Source organism: Equus asinus, chromosome 6 (genome assembly GCF_041296235.1).
Source record: "Equus asinus isolate D_3611 breed Donkey chromosome 6, EquAss-T2T_v2, whole genome shotgun sequence".
In the NCBI taxonomy this organism is placed as follows: domain Eukaryota; kingdom Metazoa; phylum Chordata; class Mammalia; order Perissodactyla; family Equidae; genus Equus; species Equus asinus.
Window position 1 is genome coordinate 79,372,633 of NC_091795.1, and position 22,250 is coordinate 79,394,882.

Consider the following 22,250-nt stretch of genomic DNA (forward strand, 5'->3'; position numbering starts at 1 on the left):
CCATACCAATAATTATATTAAATGTCAATGAATTAAATTCTCCAATAAAATAGCAGAGACTGTTAAAATGTATACAAAAGCAGAACTTAACCATATGCTGCCTGCATGAGGCACACTTTAGATTTAAAGACAAAAAAAAAAAGGGGTGAAGGCAGTGGGATGGAAAAAGATATACCAAGCCAATATTAAACATAAGAGAGAGCTGGGATGAGTATATTAACGTCAGATAAAACAGACTTTAAGACAAGAAATATCACTAGAGACAAAGAGAGACATTCCACAGTGATAAAAGGGTCAATACATCAGGAAGATATAACAATTAAAAATGTACATGTACCTAACAACAAAACCAATAAAACTGAAAGGAGACATAGCCCTTTATGCACAGCTACAGGTTAGCAGAAGCTACATTCGTCTACCAAAGGCCCTCCCCAGCTCCTCTTAGGAAACTTTGTTTACAGCTACAGCTATAGCTCTGTCTAAGCTTCTGGTAACCATGCTCTCCTATTGGCCATGCAGGCCTAGGTAACGACTCCCTGCTACTGCTAAGCATCCCCTTTTATTTTCTTTAACTCTGTCTACATGGTTGAATACAGTCCTTCCATTGAATTCTCCCCTAGTTACCGTGTGATATGCTGTTTCCTGATGGGATCTTGACCTAGATAAAAATCCAAACTCCTTGCCTTGGTCTGGCAGAGACTAGCAGTTGCTTACAAAAAATCCATTCTTTCTTTCTCATTGGAGTCAAAAGAACTCCAAATTTCAGTTGGACTTTTGCTGCCCCAGCTAAAAAACTACATTTCCCAGCCTGCCCTAGCTCACATGCTGAGGCAATATGAATACATTCTGGAAGAATGAGATGTAACTGGAAGTGGTACATGAGACTTCTTGGAAGCTTTAGTAAATAGGAAGGATTGTACCCTTCCAACTTTTTTTTCTATTCTGTTGCATGGATTGTGGATGTGATGGCTGGAGTTCCAACAGTTTTCTTGAACTGTGAGCAAGAAGGCCATACCCGATGGAGGGTTGAGTATAAAGCTGGAAGGAACCTGGGTACTTTGTGACCTTTGGATCTGTTATTCCAGCTCTGGACTGCCTACCTTTAGACTTCCTATACATGACAGAGAAATAAACTTCTATCTTGCTTAAACCATTGTTTTTCAAGTGTTCATTACTACTTAATCATAACTGATACAAATGGCCTATGAGGCACCAGCTGATCTGGCCCTGACTTTCCTTCTAACCTCATCTTACATGACTCTGTCCTCGCTTCCTGTGCTTACTGAGCCACAGTGGCTCAAGCAAAGCTCTTTGCTGCCTTTTGAAGCTCTTTGTACAAGCTGACTTCTTTCCTTGGAATCTCCACCCTTGACTTTCTGAATGGCTGCTCATTAAGGTCTCAGCTGAAATGTCACTTCCTACAAGAAGTCTTCCCTGACCATCCTAACAAAAGCTCCCTCTTAGTCTCTTTCATAGAGCTCTACTTTGTTCCATTATGGTATCTGTCACCATTTGAAATTTATTTATTTGTTAGTTTACTTCTTTATTGTCTATTTCTCTCATTAGATTCCATTAGGGAGAGTCTCTCTCTCTCTCTTTTTCTACATCTCTCTCTTACATAAATAACATATGAAGTTCTCTCTTGGTCATACATCACTTTGTGCCTTGCATATAGTAGGTAAGTTCACAAAATATTTGTTTTAAAAAATGCTTACCATTCTACTTCAGCTTTTTCTTTTTTGAGCAAGATTAGCCCTGAGCTAACATCTGCCACCAATCCTCCTCTTTTTTTGCTGAGGAAGATTGGCCCTGAGCTAACGCCCCTGTCCATCTTTCTCTACTTTCTCTACTTTATATGTGGGATGCCGCCACAGCATGGCTTGACAAGCAGTGTGTAGGTCTGCACCCAGGACCCAAACTGGTTAACTCCGGGCCACTGAAGTGGAATGCATGAACTTAACCACTGTGCCACTGGGCCAGCCCCCATACTTCAGCTTTATCTGATCTCCTTTCTCATCAACTAGACCAGGGGTTGGCAAACTTTTTTGTAAAGGGTCAAAGAGTAAATATGTTAGGCTTTACCATCTCTGTTGTCTATTCCTTTTTTTTTTTTTTTTTTTCCCCCTAACAACCTTTTAAAACCATAAAAACCATTTTTACCTCAAGGGCCATATAAAAAGAAGCTGAGGGTGGGATTTGGCCCATCGGCTGTAAGTTGCCAACCTTATGCTAGACTCTATGTGTCTTAAGGTCAAGCCTGAGTTATTTACTTATATCCCCTGGGACCTACCATAGTACCGAGCATTTAGTAGGTTCTCAGGAAACTCAGAACTCAGTTGAATTGGGTTAAACTGATTGGGTTAGGGGCAGAGAAGAGAAAAAAATGAAATGGAACAGCCAAAATGGTTACATTTGGTCTAACAAGTATTTTGCCAGGGAGATATGGCCTATGGTCCAAGCTGGATGACACAAAGGGTCATTTACCAAGGATTTACAGGCAATGGGAAAGGAAAGTTTCTTGTACAATCACAGATTCTCTCCCTTGCCTTGAAGTCACAGATCCCAATACCCTCCCCTTCCAGACAGCAACCCTGCTACCTTAGGCAGTTGCCTCCTCTTGGATCTACTCTACTCTACTTGGATCTACACACAGTGCAGCTGACTGGGCCCCATGAAAAACAGCTGATGTTTTCCCCAGTGGTTACTTTTGTTCTGTGTTACTGTACCTTGCTATCTGGTTCTCTTGTCACCCAGCACTCTGAAAAACTGCTAACTTAAAGATAATGTCCACCTCCAGAGGTAAAAACAGCTTGGAAAATATGGAATTACCTGTCAGCCACTATTAATCATTCTTAGGTGATGGCCAGGAAACGTTCCTGAAAACAGCTTCTGGATGGGAGCAAGTCTCTGATCCTGCTGTGGTCCCCAGTCTTGTGATACATTGATAATGGGTGAATGAAGAAAGGAAAGGAGGAATAAATGGATGAAAAAACCCCATGGCCACAGTCCCCACTCCTGCAACTGCCAGAATGCCAGGAAGTTGTAGTGTCTCCTGAGAGATCCCAGAATATGCACAATATTTTCCTCTAAGGCATTCTTGCTTCCGCATGCTCTGGCAAAGTCTGAGGTCAGAGCTGTCTGCTTCAAGAGAGGAGTGCCTCTTTCCTCTAGCGTCCAAAATGCTTAGAATTATTACCAGCATCTGCCCTACAGACAGCCATATTCCTGGGCCTTGGCAGAACAGAGCCAGGGGGGAGAGCAGGGATGTTACTGGTGTCTTGCCAGGTCTTCAATCTCCATGGAGTAGTGGAGCCAGTCACAGAAGACTGGCTCCATCTCTAGGCACTTCCTTCTTTTTTTCATGTTCTTGAGATCTCAGAATAATTCATAGCAATCTTCTATCATTAAGTCTCTGCCACCCAACATTCACCTCCCTATCTTCATGGAAAGAAAAAAGAGAACAAGTGGTCCCATGGGCATTGTAGCCGAACAAGCAGATGCTTCCAAAGGAAGGTAAGTGTCAGATGCATAACTGCATGACTGAATAAAACATATTATCTAACCAAGCTCACTCTGATGTAGCAAGTCCTACATTTTAGACATAAGAAAGAAGCAAAAGGGTGGAAATTATTTATTTAAAGACAGGCTGTGAGCTGACGGAGCAGGAAACGCATCCAGTCCCTTGATTCACTGACAGGTCTTATCTGCCAAAGAGCCAAGAGTGTAGGTAGTGATGCTAAGAGACAAGGAGACAGAGTAGCCTGGGGAGGAAAGGAATAATAGCCTGAGGAAACACTTTGGAAAAAGTAATTAAATGAATCCCAAAGTCCCTGTAGCTGTTCTAATGAGTGTCTGGGGGCTCTAAGTTTCTGAAGAAGGTAATCAAAACTAAGTGAAAATATGACTTGAACTTAGGAAAAGCTAAGATAGGAAAGTGGAGAGGGAGCTGCAAGAAATATTGGACATATGGTACCATGGAGAAGATATTTCTTGGAGAATAGACTTTCCAAAGGAACAAGAATTGCTATAACACTGAATGCATTGACAGAGAGCTGGCAGGAGTGGAGAGGTGAATGCTCTTCCATCCTTGCACGTCACTCTTGCTAGCCACCAACAGAATAGTGATTCTTGAGTTGCATATGGAAAACAGGTTAGAAAGAACAATGCCAAGAAAATCTTTCTTCCCTTATATCTGACACCAAGTTTTTTGAAAGCAGAACCATGGCTAGGAGACCAAAGTAATTTTGAGGAAAGAGCTGAGATATCATGCCACTTTGGGATGAAGAAACTAGTTGAAGCATTTATCTAACTTAATGTTTGCAATTGTCCTTCTATGTGTCCTTTCTCCTGTGTCCTTCTCCCACAGCCACTCTGAGAGGCCTCTGACTGTTGCTACCACACAGGCAACTGTCCACAGTCATGAGGGACAAACCAAGGATGTAATCAGGATCTGGGGCTGGGTACCAGGCTAGAAACAGAATCACTAGGATCAAGATTGTGGGGCAAATTGGATGTGGCAAATAGGAAGTGAGATCTCACAAAGGAGTTAAGACTCAGAATGGAAAACCAAAACAGCGACACATAAAGTCAGAATCAAAAGTGGAGGCTAGAAGTACCAGTAAGCCCATAGAAGATGGTGAGCAAAGAGGAATTGCCAGGAGGCCTTGATCGTAAGGCTTGCTCTTCTACCTGGCCCCGTATAACAGGTTAAGCTCCATATGCTGACGTCTCCAGAGGACTTAACAACCAGATCCCCAGTGTACGCATGAGGGAACTAAAGCAGACGGAGGCTTTTCCTAGTGATTTGAACAAGGTCATGTGATTAGTTGGAGGCAGACCCAAGAATAAAAACTTTACCTCTCCAATTCTCTGTTTATCTGTACACATAATTAATACAAAGAGATATGCTTCCATTTTTCAGGTGCATTTGAAAGGATGGTGCCAATTAATGACTAGCTATACAGCAGAGCTCAGTATGAAGCACTGCACGACAAGGTGGTTTTCGTTGGGAAACACCTAAAGGGCAGGGAGAACCAACTCCTTAAAAGCACAGGCAACTCCCAGTTCTCTCCATGTGGATTATACCACGGTAAAGTCTGAATTACAGGCTTTCTTCGCTCTGCCTCTATAGACATTTTTGGGTTTCTTCCTTTACTGTCTGTTGGTGTGAAATCAGGTAAGACAAATGAATTTAAGAACTATTTTAGTCTAAGCAAATCACAACCAAGAAGGTCAATCTGCTGGGGAAGAAAAATCCCCCCAAGTCAATATCTTTACACTACTGGGTAGCTTGGCTAAATAGGGCCAAAGTTAAACTATTCCTCTATTCTATTCAGGAAGAAATAGTTTATTAAGGTCTAGGGTAGTTCTATCTACTGAGTGAAGTCAATCTAAATCCACTGCTTTTCTGTAACTCGACTAGGGAGAGCTGGAACTTCTTTGCCTTCGGTTTGAAGACCGGCATTTTACATACCAAATGACTAAAGAATAAAGGTCTTGGTTGACTTGCAACTTGAATCTGGCACCATGGGTCAGTGGTTCTTATATAACAAAGAAATAAACAAAAGAGACTCTAAATTATCTATTAGGAGAAAGCTGGACCAAAGTTTACTGACTGACAGATTAACACAACAAACATTTAAATATGCCTACAATGTGGAATAAAACTGAAAAGTGATGTTAGGAATACATAAAAATATTGTCTCACCTTTGCAATATATACTATATATTTTCAAAGTTGTAGTCTTGTCACTTAATAAGGATGATACCCAAATGATCAAAGCAAGTATGTTCTGAGTAATCCTGAAAGTTATGATATTGGAAAGAAGCTTTGAGAAATAGAAATCTGCCTAAGTTAGGGCTTCTTAAATTCAGCACTATTGACATTTTGCACTCAAGTTTTTTGTTGTGGGGGGCTGTCCTGTGCATTGTAGGATGTTTAACAACATCCCTGAGCTCTATCCACTAAATGCCAGTAGCAACAACAACCCTCTCGACACCGCCCTGCCCAATCATGACAATCAAAAACATCTCCAGACATTGCCAAACAACTGCAGAGGGGCAAATGACACCTGGTCAAGAACACTGGTCTAGAGATAGAGGTAAGACCATGCAGTAAATGTACTAAAGTAAAAGGAACCAAGTCAGGACACTAAAGGCTCTCATACTCATTATTACATGTGGTTTAGTACATTTTCAAATGTATGCTGACATGCTAATAGCAAAAGTCTACTCACTGTGTACAAGAAAACAAAAATCTTTCCACATCAGCAGCAGAGTGAGTTTTGTAAAGCCTTCTGCATCATATTCCACGACACCTCTAGGTAATAAAAACATACACACACAAACAAAAAATCCTCATAAAAATAAGGTATAAAAGAAATGGAGCCAAGTAAAGAATATATTCCAAAAGTCAGAGTTATTGTATCCAAGAGGCATCTAAGGTGAGTGAGTGTTACCACAGGAAGGACACGGAATTTGGAATGACAGCATTGAGGGGTTTAAGTTACAGTTTTGCCATTTACTATCTACTACGACCTCAAGCAAATCACTTAACCTTTGGAGCCTCAGTTTCCTCATCTGTAAAACAAATATAACAATATTTTCAAACTTCAATACGGGTTGTGAAAAATAATATAAACCATAAAATGCTATGTAAATATTAGTTACTAGTTAGGAGTAAAAGGACAAATTAAGAAATCAGGTCAGCAATGACACTACTGTCTGTACAGTGATTGTTACGTCTCACTTTCACTTAGGCACTAAACAGTAAGGAGCAATGACAATATGACTAAGGTTAGGATTATATATTATTTTCTTCCTAAGTACTTGGAATCCTTTCACTTGTGCCCCTCTGTCCTCCTCACTGGGCTCAAGACAAAGTAGCAATGTTAGTTGGGTGGATGCTGGATTCAGATGGCAGATGCACACCTCATGTGTCAAGGGAGAACAGCTCCTAAGGCTGAAGGGCCTGGGCAGAATTCTGGTTGGTTCACTTTCCCCATTTCCCTCAAGAGCTGAGTACTTTTAGGATGTCACCATAATGTGACAATAACTAACCTCACACTGCGGACAGGAATAATGTTCTCTCTCCTTCACACAGGGAGGCGTTTGCTATCCTTAAGGATGCCTTCTCCCTAGCTGAGTCAGGGCAATCAGACGGTTAGCACTGACAGCCTCCCAGTTTAAGTAGGGAGGAATAGTTGCACCCATTGTAAAGGTAAAGGAACTAAGACACCAAAGGCTGAGTGATTTGCTCAAAGACTACTGGTACATTATTCAGATCTTCTGATTTAAGTCAACAATTTTATTCATCAGTTTCTACTTCTTTTCATGATTTATAATTAACTCAATGTTACAATAGTGACATCCAAACTTTTTAGATCCTGCGTCCCATAAGCAAAAACAAGCACAGAATCCTTTTCAATTATGTATATAGTACAGTGATATAGTGCTTGTATATAATTTAGTGGTTGCATAAGGTATTATAGTCATGTGCTGCCTAACGATGTTTCAGTCAAAGACAGACTGCACACATGTCAGTCGTCCCATAAGATCAGTACCATATGGCCCAGATGTGCAGTAGGCTATACCATCTAGGTTTGTGTAAGTACACTCTGTTTTGTTTGCACAACAAAGCTGCCTAGCGATGCACTTCTCAGAATGTATCCCTGTCGTTCAGCGGTGCGTGACTGTGCTATATTACCGCATTACATGCATAAGAAAACATACACAAAAAATGTACACTAAAAAAGAATTAAATTTAAAAACAAATGTGAATGCAATTTTCATATTTTCCTTGTATGCCAATGAAGTGATGTGAGGCACACACCGCTGGGGTGCGTGCACCCTACTTTGGAGTCACTGTGCTAGCCTCTTCGTTTTCAATTATATATACTAAAGATAATCTTACTCAAAAGTTAGAAGACTAACGGTGTCATATATTAACCACTGTTTGTATCATAAGTACTTTCTTAAAATGTTCATAAACAAAGATGAAAAAAATCTTAAGTATTAAAGACTCCTGTAAGAGGCGGTCATACTGTTTAGACTATGGATAATATGAAAATTTCTTGAAATTGTTTTGAGGGCTCAGAAATTTTGCTTACAATTATCTACAGTTTGTAAAGTTATATCCCAGGGAATGGCCAATCTTATTTTTAATTTCACCTTTTCCTTTCTATACCCACTTTCCTTTTGCCCTAATTTTTTCATTTACTTATTTAAAATTTTAATTTTGTGTTGCTGTATGCATGTTTATATATTTATAAACTTTTTCTGGAATAAGGTGGGATATAACCAGACCACTAAACTCCTCAGGGCTTAGTTCCCCAAAGGGGTAGAATGCTCTACCTTCGAAAGAAGACTGTAAGGGAAATGCATTCCCTCTCCCACTGAGCTAAGCCCAGAGCAGATGCTTGATAACACCTCCGACATCATTTCAGGAAACAGAGCTGCAGAGCAGCAGAGCCACTGGCAACCTGAGGGAAGGGGTGAACGCCCAGGGACAGCAGCAGGCGCAGAGCCTGCCCTGTCACTGCAGTTACACACTTCCTTTTCCTTCTCGGTGCCTTCTTCCAGCTCCCGATCCCAAGTGTGAGTCATCGCTTTGGTGTCTAATGCTTGATTTCCTTCCCAAATCTGTGTGGCACTGTCTGGAGTGGGAGTCCTGTGAGGAGACCTGACTCCTGAGAACCGGGGTTCCCACTCTGGCGCGCTCTCTTCTAGATATACGACGTCAATGGGGTTAGTGAACTTCTCTGTTCAGGGCTTTCTTCAGTACAATGTGTCAATAATGCCCGCCTGGTTCACCTCACGGCTATTGTGACACGATGGAGGTGAATGCACCGTGCAAACTGTAAAGCTCTCTACAACAAGCAGGGATTGCTACCATTGTTACTGCTATGTGTGAGGCTACTCATGCGGCTGCACCAGGGAAGAATCGGATTCTGCTATCTGCTAAAGAATGCTAAAAAAATGTTTTCCTGGGAGCTTTAGTGTAAGCAACATACCCAAAAGAATCAAAATGGCATTGAAAACGTATCATATGTAAGAACTAAGTGCTGTTTTCTTAATCAAGCCCTCACATTAGGGTCATCAGGAAGTGAGGGCACTGTTGATATATGGTTTAAACAAAAAAGAACTTACGTGCCAAAGTGACTGAGGAAAGCAGCAATATACTCTCTTCTTTTGTGATATCCTTGAATCACATACTGCACCTGGAATAGAAACCCAAAGCTGAAAAGTGGAGTAGGAAATTTTTAAATGCTTTACTATGAAAAATTTCAAAGATTCAGAGAAGTAGAAAGAATAGTAAAATGAACACCCATACTCCCTCCACCTAAATTCAACAACTGTGAATGTTTTGCCTCGTTGCTTCATCCAGCCATCCACCCACCTATCAACCTATCCATCAATCTTGCTGAAGCATTTAAAAGGAAATTAGAGACATCATGACAGTTCACCCTAAATACTTCACCATGCATCTCCAAAAAACAAGACATTTTCCTACATAACCACAATACCATCATCATACCCAACAATTTTAGCAATCATTCTTTGAATTTACCTAGTACCCTATTTTCAAAATTTCCCAACTGTCCCCAAAACATTTTTTAGAAAAACAGGGTATAATCAGGGATCAGGCATTTAATCTAGAAAGTCTTTTACTCTAGAATAATAGTACCTCCTGGGTGTGTGTACATGTGCCTATGTGTGTGCCGCACACACATACATGATATGGACTTTTCAAAGAGATTGGGCTGGTTGCTCAGAGAGTGTTCTGCATTCTAGATTCTCTGGTTGTTTCCTTCCTTTTTCCTCTACCCTCTGTATTTCCTATAAATTGAAAGTTAGAGCTACAGGAGTGATTAAATTCAGGTTAAATATTTTTGGCAAGAAAACTTCATAGGTGATACGGGGTTTGATGGTTGGTTAAGGTGATGACAGCAGACCACACCATTGTAAGTGATGTTTCCCCTTTGCGATAGTGAGTAATCCACGGCTGTACCCCTTGAAGCACCTGAAAGTCTAGTTCCCCTCAACCTTTCCCTAATGGTTTTAGTATCTGTTAGAGATCCTTGTCTGAATCAGTTATTTCATTAGGGTCTGAAAAATGGTGATTTCTGAATTCTATCATTCCTTTTGCATTTATCAGCTAAAATTCTCTGTAAAGAAGAGCTCCCTCTCATCAAATGGGGCTATTAGGTTATTCTGAGCTACAACTACTATTGAAAAGCCACAATAATGCTCAATTCTTTCTTTTCAAATTCCTAATATTCAGAATAAGGAGTGTTACAATAGGAGATTTTATTTTACCTTTTTATATTTCCTTGTTATCACCAAATGAGTTTCTATTAAAAAAAAAAAACCTGTGAACTCATTAAGCTAAGCATCTGAAAGTTAGTCATTTACCCATGAGCTTCTAATACAAAAATACATTTCTTATAATGTCCTCATAATGGCTGAAAGAAACAGCAGGAGAAAGGGACCCCCCAAAATTGTTTATATTGGCTGCAGCCACAATGAGTTTCCATGGCTAACAAAAACTTGAGATAAAGAGCTTGAAATAACCTTGACACAATTGGTACTGATAGCCATGCTGGTCGCTTTAAAAGCAAAACAATTCTATTTATATAATAGGGGTTTATGTTGATTTATAAAAACAGTTCTTACTTTGCAGGCTTAATGCAGGATCAGAAATGTTATTTTGGGAAAAGAAAAACAGATGATAAGTTTGCTTAAGTGGTTTTGTTTAAAAAGGGGATGAAAACAGTTCTGTATACTTGATTTTAAAAACAGAAAATCATTTTAACAGAAACCCACAACAAAACTGGCTATAAAGATAGATTCCAATGTAATTATGGAAATTCATTTGAAGAGATTGTTTCTAAAAGCAGCCCATTCTGTCCTCGTTTGTAGCGAGCAGAAGAACAGCAATTTTAAAAGACAAGTAAAATTAATGAAAGGGAACCAGATAAGAAAAACTGATTCTTGTATTTCTGGGAAAACAGTATTACAATTTTTTTGATGAAAATGTATGACTAGAAATTAATCTCAATTGGAGAGCTTTAAAAAAGCCTTTTCTTCTCAGTTCTGGAAGATCATATTTGCATTTTTCTCTAAAATACTGGGACACAGATTTGAAGGCAGTGCAAAGTCCCACAATGTAAATAAGAATTATGTTCTCTGACCAGTTTTGTAGGAGGACAGAGGCTGGGGAATTTGGTCCAATGAGAAGCAACCACTCCACGAGAGTTAAATGCCCCAGAATCTGTGCCAAGCCCACAGACTGCAGAATTGCCAGATTTTAGTTTCTCTGACATTTAAAAAATAATACTGAAGCCTTTGAAATACTATTGTACTTTTAAAATATTTTCTATAGAGAGATGAGCTATCTTTTGAATGAAAGAGACAAAAGATTTATTTTCCAAACCAATGTGAACAAGTCAATAGGGGCTAAGAAAACAGCACTTTGGGAATTAAGCAAACTGAGTCAGTCCATGTGGGAGAGGAAAGAAAGTCAGTATTGCTTGTGGATTAATATCACCAATTTTCAGCTAAATACACTGGTTAGACATTAACAAGTACATTCTTATACTTTTTAGAACTGACAACAACCATTAATGTAAACTCAGCTACTTGCCAATGTAATGGCTCATTAATGCAGCTAAGAGAAAGCTTCAGAGAATCTGATGTGCCTGACTATACGACCAGCTGACCTGGAAATCTTGCCCCTAGGAGCAGGACTCTGGCAAACTGCTAAGACATGACAGGGAGAATCAAGAACTGACTATTAAAAAGTGAGGTACAGAAAAGCAGAAAAAGATGAAGGCAGCTCTATAGAATTACCCTGATATTAACTAGTGGCAAACATACACACACACACACGCTCACACACGCCAGATACTTGGGAAATGAAGGAGCTCAAAAATTTAAAACCGTAAGAAGGTGCAAGATCTATCAAAAGCTTAGGGCACAAAGGAAATTCAAGAAAGAGTAGATCTACATTTAAGAGATGAAGATAAGACTGGAAGAGGAGGTCAGAATCCTTAGGAAAGGAAGAAGGAGGGCAAAGAAATAGAGAAATGATGAACTGTAATTCAAAGTAGGAAAGGTTGCTGTTAGATGGAGGTTGAAACCAAGAAGATGGGGCGCAGAGAATGGCGCCTGCACGATGATGCTGGGTACGTGCTGTACTGGAGGAAGGAGTCTCACAAGGTTGGGGAGTCAGGGGGCTTGCTTTTACCTTGTTGGTGAGCAGGTGGCATACTTGAGGAACGTAATCAATGAGACATCCTCCTCCTGGAAAAGCTGGGATATGAAGGGCTGAGGAGCCTCCAAGTGCACTGAAAGGACAAGAGTACAATGAACACTTCTCTTAGGGCTCCAGGAACTTAAGAAGTGATACCTCAAATAGACTTGGCTTCTCTTATCAGTCTGCCCACCAATTGCCAGAACTGATGGTGCTGGAAATATGGGCTTCACTTATGATTACATTTCTATATTTTAATCCATTTTAAAACCAGCACGTTCACGCTATACATGACTAAAATATTAAATCAGCATGTTCATGTCACACACGACTAACAACCAATGATTAATAACAACTAATGATCCTATCATGCAACAGTACAAATTAGCAAATTTTGATTGGCACAGGTAAACGTCTTACCAACATTAATGGGTTGCACCTATTGTTGAAGCAGACTTTTATACTATTCATTACGCCCAATTCAGTGCTGGGCAAAGATAAGTCCTTCATTAAACACCTTAACTGAACTAAACTGAATTGATGCAACACTGTAATGGTGTACTGAGGGGCCCAGTTCTCAGCTAACCAGCTTTGCTACCTCCTTGGGCTTTAGTTTCCTCATTTTCAGTGTGAGGCAGGTGGTCTAGGGCAGGGCTTGTAAACTCCACGGTCTACCCGGCCCAAGCAGGCGACGTAGAGACGTGGAGGGAACCGAGTGGGGACTCTAATGAACTGGAGATTCTATGCACAGTGGGAAGGGGTCTCCACTGCTCAGCTCTAGCTGATCTCTGACGTGTAGGAATGCAAGCTTGGTCTTACGGGATCCTAATTTTTCAAGTAAAGCCAGAATCTAGATTATTTAATCTCTCAATTTTTAAATGGTGGCAACTAAATCAAACACTTTCTGAAATACTGTGCTACCTGGTCCTATGTCTATGGGCCAACATGGGTAGGAAGTCTGCAACTAGTCCAAGCAGACATTGATATTCAATTCATCTAAACAAGAAGATACAGTCAAAAATCATCAATCTAAGCACTAAGACACAATATTGATCCAGAAATAGTTTCCAGAACTTTCATGGAGATTTCTTTTCCAGTTTAAATTAACCAGCATACGATTATTAAAAGAAATTGTTCAGAACCTTACAGCATGCATTTCGTATATCATCCTTAATCTTGATTTCATCTTCTTTCCTACTCTCACTTTCCTTTCGTCCTAATTTTCTTATTTGAATTTTATTTTAATGTATAGATTTCTGTAAGCCCCTTAAAGCCTCTCTGAAATATTACGGGAAGTAAAAAGACCTCTAAAATCCCTTAATGCTGTGATTTTTCATTATCCAAGTCCCCACAGTTACAAGGTTGAAGCAGTTTTATCATTCCCAAACAGTTTAGAGCAGACAGACTCAGTCTGTAGTTTGTGATACAGGGAACAATATATATATATATCACTGAAAAGACTCCAGAGTCAGCCTGGATCCCTATTGACTACAGATTTCTGAAATTAATTTTTCTGGTAAAATGAATATTATGTTTTTATTTATTTATGAGAATGAAAAATCCGAAAAAACAAATAAAATCCCAGGTGATGTGAGGAAGCTGATATGGAGTGGAAATATTCTCTGTAGATGTTTTCTACTCGGAGGATACCTAAAAAGCACAACAACTGTGACAACTGAGAAAACTATAAGACAGCACTTGACTAAGTGTGACATTAATGAATCATCTGCACGCTGCAACTGCACAGCGTCAGCAAGAACATCATTTCCGTTTGCAGCTTTCAGAGTAGACATCGGATTAGGTTTAGCCTAAACTCTGAAGGAGGGTAGGAAAATTCCTATGACGTCTTGTGAACTGGAAGGTGGCTTTTTGTCCCCTCTTTTGTATGCAAAAGTAAACAGAAGGCATACATCTAACTGGAAAGGTTCTAATGGTTCCATTAGGATGGAAAACTGATTATGAAGAAAATTCTATAGTACAAGAAAAATAAATCCAATATTTATATCCTGTAGTTATTGGTGAAATATCTGTATAGCACAGAGAGGACCAAGATCCAGTCTTCTCACAGCTTACTTCGAGAGATAAACCTTAGCCTAATAAAACTCCAAAAAATAAAATAATTTGGACAGTTCCCTGGAAATTATTGTAATAGGCTTTGGCCTGTATAAAACATTACAGGATAAGTTCTAAATCATTCATTAAATTTAACACAAGGAATAAAATAGTCTGTGGGTAATGCTCTAAACTTGAAATTCTCTCGGGTTCTGAAATATAGCCATTAAGCAAAAATGACCTATGATGGAGGACAGAAGCGGAGGTGTGAAGAAATCCAAAGACTGGCTGCTTTGCTGCCAGGCCCGCCTCTCTGTGCTCTGCTTCTGTGATTATCAAGAACCAACAATTGTTGCTAGGTGCTTTCCCATTATCTAATTTAATCCTCCCCACAATTCAATGAGAATTCTCACAGTAATTTTACAGTTGAAGAAATCAAGGCTCAGAGAGCAGAAGAAATCTGCTTGGGTTCACACAACCAGAATACGGCAAAGCCAAGATCTGCATTCAGGTCTGCCTGTCACCAGAGTCTATGCTGTTACTGCTGAATTATGTGGCTCCCCGAGAGCAGTGTTTTTTAATCTTGAAAGGGCTACAGGGATGGGAAGAAACAGCGAGTCTGCTACCATGAAGCTGTGTCAGGATTCCAATGATGGTTAGAGGGCTTCTAGAAGCACTCAGATCAGCACTGAAGCAGGCACTGTGATGTACAGCTCACCTTCCTTTGTAATTTTCCACACAGCAACAGAGCAAGCATTTCCCTAAATTTTGCTCATACCTCAGTACTCTCCCACTCCAACCATCAAACAATCGGATTCACTGGATCTTGGATGTGAGGGACCAATCACTCTGTCATGTCTAATTGTGAATGACTTAGTTAGCTGTGCAGGCTAAGCCTCAAGGTGCGAAGCACTTCCGATACTATGAAGAATAGTTTTAAATGACAGTTTATTTTTAAAAAGATACTTGTTGCACCCTTTATTTAACTCAGTAGTTTCTTAGCTTGTGCTGATACTGAACCTGACTTCCAGAGTCACATACTGATAATGCTGCTGATTTATGTATAAATACCCGCCAATTGGGTAAATATTTAACAGGCTTGCTGTAGCCTGAATGCTGCCCTGATCATGTTGAATAAACAAAGTCAAGTGCCATGAAATAAAAGAGCTATTATGTTTTTAAAGAGTGCAGGATGGAGGTAAGGCCTTGTGATCTCTAATTATTTAATATTCATGAATCAAAAAATATTGGGCTGAGCATGTAGAACAGAACACTCACGCTGTGCAGAGATTCTGGGGCTCACTGAGCTATTCCCAGGAACCCGGGGCTGGCTGGAGAGAAGGCAGGGCCTGACTAACCAACTAAGTGACTGAGGTGGGGTGGGGGAGGGGGTGAGGAGGAGATGAAAGGGACCACCTGCAGTTGATTCTTCTGATCTCTAGAGCCACAGAGTGAGAAAGCAGGAGTAAAAGGGGAGAAAAAGTAAGTTGGTGCAGCAGGGTCTCAGGCTGAACTTGGGAGGAGAAAGGAATGAAAAGGGCTGTTTCGATGAGAAAGGACTTTCTATCTCTTTATGGACTGAAATGAAACACGAAATTGGCTGATAATACTTAGAACTGAAACGGAATCTGTGAACATAAATAAGAAGGACAAGGCCAGAGTTTGAGAAACCTTTCCAACAATGTAAACAGACCAAAAGGTAGCCAGAAAAGCATTTCCGGATCCGCCTCATTGGCTCTAAAAGTCCAATATAAGACATGTCTATGTTAAACGTATTAATAGTATTATCTTCCATGCAAATAAAACTAACAGAGCCCTTAGTGAACTTTGCTCTGTCTGCAAATACTCGGAGGGTCTTTAATATTGAAGACTTGACTTGGCTATAGTGCAACAGCACAAAGGAAATATTTTTGAGCCTTTTGACATGGAAAAATGCAGGGAGTCAGCCTGTCTGAAAGCCTGACTTGGGACAATGGGGTTTTGATTTTAACCCATTACGGAACAGCAACTCCCCGTGTAGGGTTTTGCCTTACTGGCCAAATAAAATAAGCAAAACATGATTTGGCACTGGAGAAAAGCAGAAGGGCCAGTGATTTTCAATTATAATTCTTGCTTCTGCCAAGTTTGTTCTCTTTGGTTCTATTCAACTTTCTCATCAGTGCTGTGGGGATAACACTACTCTCAAAAAGATCCCTCTCTCAAGAGTTAAAGTAACAATTAGAGTTACACTGATCTTAAAATAGCATCAAGCACTCCAAGAGACTTTATTATGCTAGAATGCCTCTTGCTTGGGTGTTCTATGTCCAAGGGTCATGTCAACGTGCTGTCAGAGACACTTGGATCAGTCTTAGTGTTCTGCTTTGCCTCTGAATTGGGATCTGAGGGAGAGGAAGTTGACCTGGTTGCCTCCTCCACAGTATAATTCAGGGCAGTGTTGGAGGTTGAAGCATGGAAATGGGGAACTTCCAGGATGGTAGAGGGACACAAGCTGCCTCTAGCTCCCAAGCTAAAAGAAATCCTAAGGAAAGATGAGCTTTCAATTCAATTCAACCATCTCTAACTGTATACCTAACTCTGTTTCAGGACCTGAATTTCCCATTCTGAATACGCGACTAGGGTACCACTGTTAATTCTCTTCAAGGTAGAGGAATGCTAGAGACCTCAGGAATCTGGGGCACTCTGTAATGTCAGAGTACACTTCCTGGTGCCCTGCCAGGAGAGCCATTACAATAAAACAAAAGTCACTGTAATTTATCGAGTATCCACTTTTGCTAGGCACTCTACTAGGCATTTCATTATCTTTAAACCTCACAACCACCCTGCCCACTAGACCTAATAAGCCTAATTTACAGATGAGGAAACTAAAGTTCTAAGAGTCTAAGTAACTTGTCCAAGATTACCCAGCAAGGAAGTTGCAGAAAAGGTTGCAAACATTATGTTCTTTTTCACCAGAAATTCTTTCATAGAAAGATGGTGTGAAATTTTTAAAACTCTAATCCCCCTATATACTCAAACAGTGGTATAAGTGACTGAAATTATCCTCAAAAAAGCTTTTATCCATAAAATTCATTACCCTGTCGTCTCACTTTTTCTTAAGATATCATATGTCACAACAAGGCAACTTGGTAGGAAAAAAGAAAAGTCATACATAGGTTCTGAAAACCCAGACATACACAAATACTACATTAAGGAGAGACTCTTTTTTTTTTTCTAACTGAATTTTCTTTTTCCTAGTAAAGCATTTTCTAGAACTGTTGTCAGCCTTGTCTCACCAGTTTACAGACTCAACTTTGAGCCATCTCAAGAGTCTCTCGATCCCTCAGTTAAACAAAATCAGTGTGTAATTTGATGTGGGAAAATCTCAATGAGTGTAACAGGAGAAGAAAATAAAAGATGAGAATGACCAGTTCAGAAGTAGGAGAAAGTTTGCGGAGTCACACTGGATGAGAGGTCACTGAAGCATCAATGTCGCCCTGGCCATATTACATTTGTGACTGATCTAATATTTCCACTAAACATATTTCACAGCATAAATCAGGCCTTTGTTAGAGCACTGTATGCCATTTCTTGTTTCCCATTTTTAGAGGGACATAAGAAAATGGAAATATTCTGAGACAACAATAAATACGATTAAACACTCGGAAAACGTTCCCCTGGAGCAAACTCTAAGGAAGCTGAAATTGCTAAGTTAAATTACTTAGAAGGTATGGAATTATGAAATAGAGTAAGTTAAAAATGTGAAGGCATTCTACATGGACAATTTGAATCAGCTGTTCTTTGCTTAGGCACAGTACGCATGAAGCAAGTTTAAAAGGCAATATGAGGGATTTAGTTGATAAAATGAATTCTCAACAGAATGGAATAGTGACTAATAGCTCCATTTATGAAGCACTATGTATCAGACACTAAGCTAAGTGCTTTTTCTTCACAATATCGTCTCTCCTTCACACCAATCTACACGAGAGGTGTTATCCCATTTTACAGATGAGAAGACTGGAGCTTAGATAAGTGACATAACCTCTCTAAGGTCACAAAGGTGGTAAATGGCAGAGAGGCATCTAAATCTAGGTCTCTCTGACCTAAATATACCCCACTCTCAGGTCTTCAATTATCACTTTTGTGACTTCTGAATCCCTATGTGCGGACCTGCCAACTGGTTCCACACATGTCAGAGTCACTGGGCTCCTTCATGCTTGGGTGTTTCAGGGAGGTGCCTGGGCTGGCCGAGACCCTGAGGCTGTCTCCAGGAACATTTATCAAATTCTAGGTACCTGAACTGAAGTGATCAGGGCCTTTTTCATTCCAGGCAATGAACCCCTGGAAACCTGGAAGAACTCTGAGGGCCAGAGAACTTGATAGACACTTTCCAGCAGAAAGGAAGTGGAATGCAAGCAAGGAAACTTTACATTTAAAGAAATGCAAAAGGTGGGAATATTTAATTGCAAACACAATATGACATGAATGCTAACCAAGTTAACAGCTCAAAAAAGCCTTTAAGGGACAGTAATCTTAACACATGTCCACCATCAGGATTTTGTTGGCATGTGGAAAAGCACTTAAGTACACCCCCCCCAAAACAACAATGAACTCAGCAGATGTTCTATTAAGATCTGGTATGAACTACTTACAATGATGCCCGGCCACGCAAGACATGAACAGGCTAAGGGAGAGAAAAGCTTTTTTCCTCTTGTTGCATCTTGATTCCTGGCCTATTACCTACAGCTGATTCCATCACAATTTCTTTAAGAACGCTTTTAAAATACCAGTCATCAGGAATGAGTGAATTTACTGTGTTTGTATAAATTTATAACTTTGAGGCTCCAGTGAATGGTTTTACTGCTCTATTATTCAAGTAGAGGTTATTTTTCCTATGAATTACCTTGAGAACATTTACTGAAAAAAAAATCAATACATACATATATCAAATCATCATGTTGTACACTTTAAATATCTTACAATTTTACTTGTCAATTATACTTCAATAAAGCTGGGAAAAAGAATCAATGCATACAATAGTTACCCTAGACTAAATCCATAAGCATTTTTATAACTCTTTCCTCCTCATTGCACACAGGTTTGAATGATGGTCAAAGGAAGCTGTGGAGAATTAGAAAAAAATCCCTCTGCCTGACCAGGGCAGAGAAGGGTATCCACCTGGTTCCTGTTTACAGGCATTTACTAAAGGCTCAGGCACATAAACAACATTAGGCAATCTCATGCACATGTTACTGGTCTCTGTGCTCAAAGAGCTAATCTGTAGGTAGCTGGTACTCGGCTTGCACACACATGAAAATGAAAAGACACCAGAAGATGAGATTAGCCAGGGCCCGTACGTAGCACTTTACAATTTGTTTCCAAAGTGCTCCTCATTTGTTTTTTTATAACAGCTTTACAAAGTAGGTAGCAAATGTTAATATGGTCACTGTAGAGATGAGAAGCCTGAGGCTTGTGATGGATGACTTTCCAAGGTCTTAAGACCGGAAACAGTAAAACTGAGATTGTCATCTTCTCTCTGAACTAGTGTTTTTCATGATTGTTTAAGAATAATCTGGGGAACCTGTTACCCAGCCCTCACCCCAGATAAGCTGATCTATTAGGTTCAGCAGGTCTGAGATGGGACCTGGGAATTTCCATTTTAACAGGTTCCCTAGTGAGTGCAAATGGTCCTCAAACTACTGCTTTGTAGCCCACTCTCAGGATGCACAACAGGGACTGGGAATGGGGAATAGTGCGGTAAAAGCAAATTTGCCTCCCATCCCTGAGGCATTAGGTCACTGACTATTTGAAAGGCACTGTGGACCAGAGGAAGGTGAAGAAAATATAGACATGTTGTATGGGAGATAAGATATTTATGGAAACACAACTAGAAAAGAAGTGATTACCACTAAGTGTATACACGGGCAAAATGAAGTGTAGTTACAGAAGGCAAGGCAAGGGAGTAGTCATATCAAGACTGGGGCTGGAAGTAAGGAGGACACAGATACTACTCAACAAGGCAGGGCACTGGATCAAAGGCTAGGAACTCTGCGGACGGCAGACCGTGGGTCCTGCACCACACTGAGCAGCTTTTGCCCCAATGAGAAAAGCATATTTCACACTTCAGGCTGCTCAGGATATCTACTGATAAAAGGGCATCTGCCTGGAGAGGGAGTAAGAAGATATGATGGTAGATCCTGATGCATGCCAATGGTGAACTGGGTGGTAAACAAAATTAGAGGTTAAAAAAGTTCTGTTTAGTCACAGAAGGAGAGATGTCCTGGAGATAAAGAAAAGTCTGGGGTATGAGACTGAATCTCAGCCAGTCTCATTGCTTAACATATCTCTTTTACACTGGCAACTTCTAAATTTATACTCTAGCTCAGACTTTTGCTTAACTCAAGACTCATACAGCCAAGTGCCTACTCAACACCTCCACGTGGATGTCTAAAATGCACCTCAGACCTAACCTGCTTACAAGCAAATCCTGCCTGCAAAACCTACTGCTCCTCACTCATCCCATTTCAGTCAATGGCAGCTCCAACCTATTGGTTCCTCAGACCCAAACTCTCAGTCATTCTTGACTCTTCTCTCTCACATTCTGCATTCAAGCAGCCCAGTCCAACCTACCACAACTTCTCATCTGGATTATTGCCTCCATGGATAAACTGGGACTGCCTCAGGGCACTGCCCCAGTTCTTCTGCTATTCCCTCTGCCCGAACTTTCTTCCCAGCCATCTGCAGGGCTTGCTTCCTCACCTGCTCCAGGTCTTACTCAAATGTCACCTTCTCAGTAAGGCTTCCTGAACAACCTATTTAAAACAACCCACCTCCATCCTCGGTATCCCCTCTTCTTTGTTTTACTTTTTTATGGCATATATCGCCATAAGACATTCTCCATATTGTACCTGTTCACTGTCTCACCCGCCCACCCTTCACTAGAATATAAACTCTTCCAGAATGGAGATCTTTGTCTGTTTTGTTTACTGCTATTACACCAGAAACAAGAATAATGCCAAGTTCTTGGTAGGCACTCAATAAATACTTGTGGTATTAAAGTCGGATGAATATAGGGAAAGATACGGGAGTCAAATTTCCAAAATGAACATTAAAAGTCAGTAAATGTATACATCTTTTCTGAAATAGTCAATGTGAAAGGAAGATTTTAAGGGTCTAGGACAGGGGTCAGCAAACCTTTTTGGTAAGGGGCCAGGTAGTAAACAGCGTCAGCTTTGCAGCCAGGTCTCTCTGTGGCAACTACGCAACTCTGATGCTACAGTATGAAAGCAGCCACAGACAATGTGTAAAGGAACGAGCATGGCTGTGTTTCAATAAAATTTTATTTATGGATGCTGAAATGCAAATTTCATATAATTTTTTACGAGTCACAAATTATTCTTTAAATGTTTTTGTAACCATTTAAAAAATGTAAAAATCATTAGTCGCTCACAGGCCATAGAGCAGGCTGCAGGCCAGATTTGCCCAGTGGGCTGCAGTTTGCTGACTCTGATCTAGGATTATAGGATCACTTGGCAGTTCTACAGATGCTGAAGGCAGGAAAAACATCTAAGAAGAAATATAGGCAAGAAGACCTAGATTAGGTTAGCAAAAGTGAAAAGCAGGCCCTTTCTTTGATTAAACCTCTAAGAAACTATATTTGATCAGCAGGTAAACCACAAGCATTAGCCTTTTTTCAGGCAAGGATGAGGTGAACACTAGGCAATTTGTGGACTGTGGGAGTTCTCATGATACTGGATTGGAACTGTGCAAGAGAGAGCTATTTCTATGATTTCGAATGAAGCTTGAGGAATATTCTGGTGCTTTTTACTTCTATGCTAGGTGAAAAAGCTGCCTACAAAAGCCTTCCTCCCACCTAAAATACTAGCTGTTAGTTGGTGACTGATCCTCAGAAATATTAAGATGAATCATATATGCTCTTTTCACAGTGCAAAAAGAGATAATTTTAAAA

General features: G+C 40.2%; 1 protein-coding gene and 1 long non-coding RNA gene across 6 annotated transcripts in view; one reads left to right on the top strand and one right to left on the bottom strand.

Annotated features, from left to right (window-relative positions):
* BABAM2 (BRISC and BRCA1 A complex member 2) overlaps positions 1 to 22,250 on the bottom strand; it is a 516,257-nt gene that overhangs the window by 77,833 nt on the left and 416,174 nt on the right. For 4 of the 5 annotated variants that reach the window (XM_070512370.1, XM_044772149.2, XM_014850400.3 and 1 more), the window contains 3 exons: positions 12,248 to 12,347; positions 9,148 to 9,218; positions 6,237 to 6,319 (listed from right to left, as the gene is read on the bottom strand). In XM_070512370.1, the coding sequence (XP_070368471.1) occupies positions 6,237 to 6,319; positions 9,148 to 9,218; positions 12,248 to 12,347 (254 nt within the window). Of the gene's footprint in view, positions 1 to 2,829; positions 2,931 to 6,236; positions 6,320 to 9,147; positions 9,219 to 12,247; positions 12,348 to 22,250 lie in introns of all 5 variants that reach the window. The other variant, XR_011504120.1, reaches the window with a different exon arrangement.
* The window catches only part of LOC139045549 (uncharacterized), a 69,181-nt gene that overhangs the window by 15,347 nt on the left and 31,584 nt on the right, over positions 1 to 22,250 (top strand). Inside the window, exon 2 of the long non-coding RNA XR_011504121.1 lies at positions 18,612 to 18,730. This is a non-coding gene — a long non-coding RNA (uncharacterized lncRNA). The remainder of the gene's footprint in view (positions 1 to 18,611; positions 18,731 to 22,250) is intronic.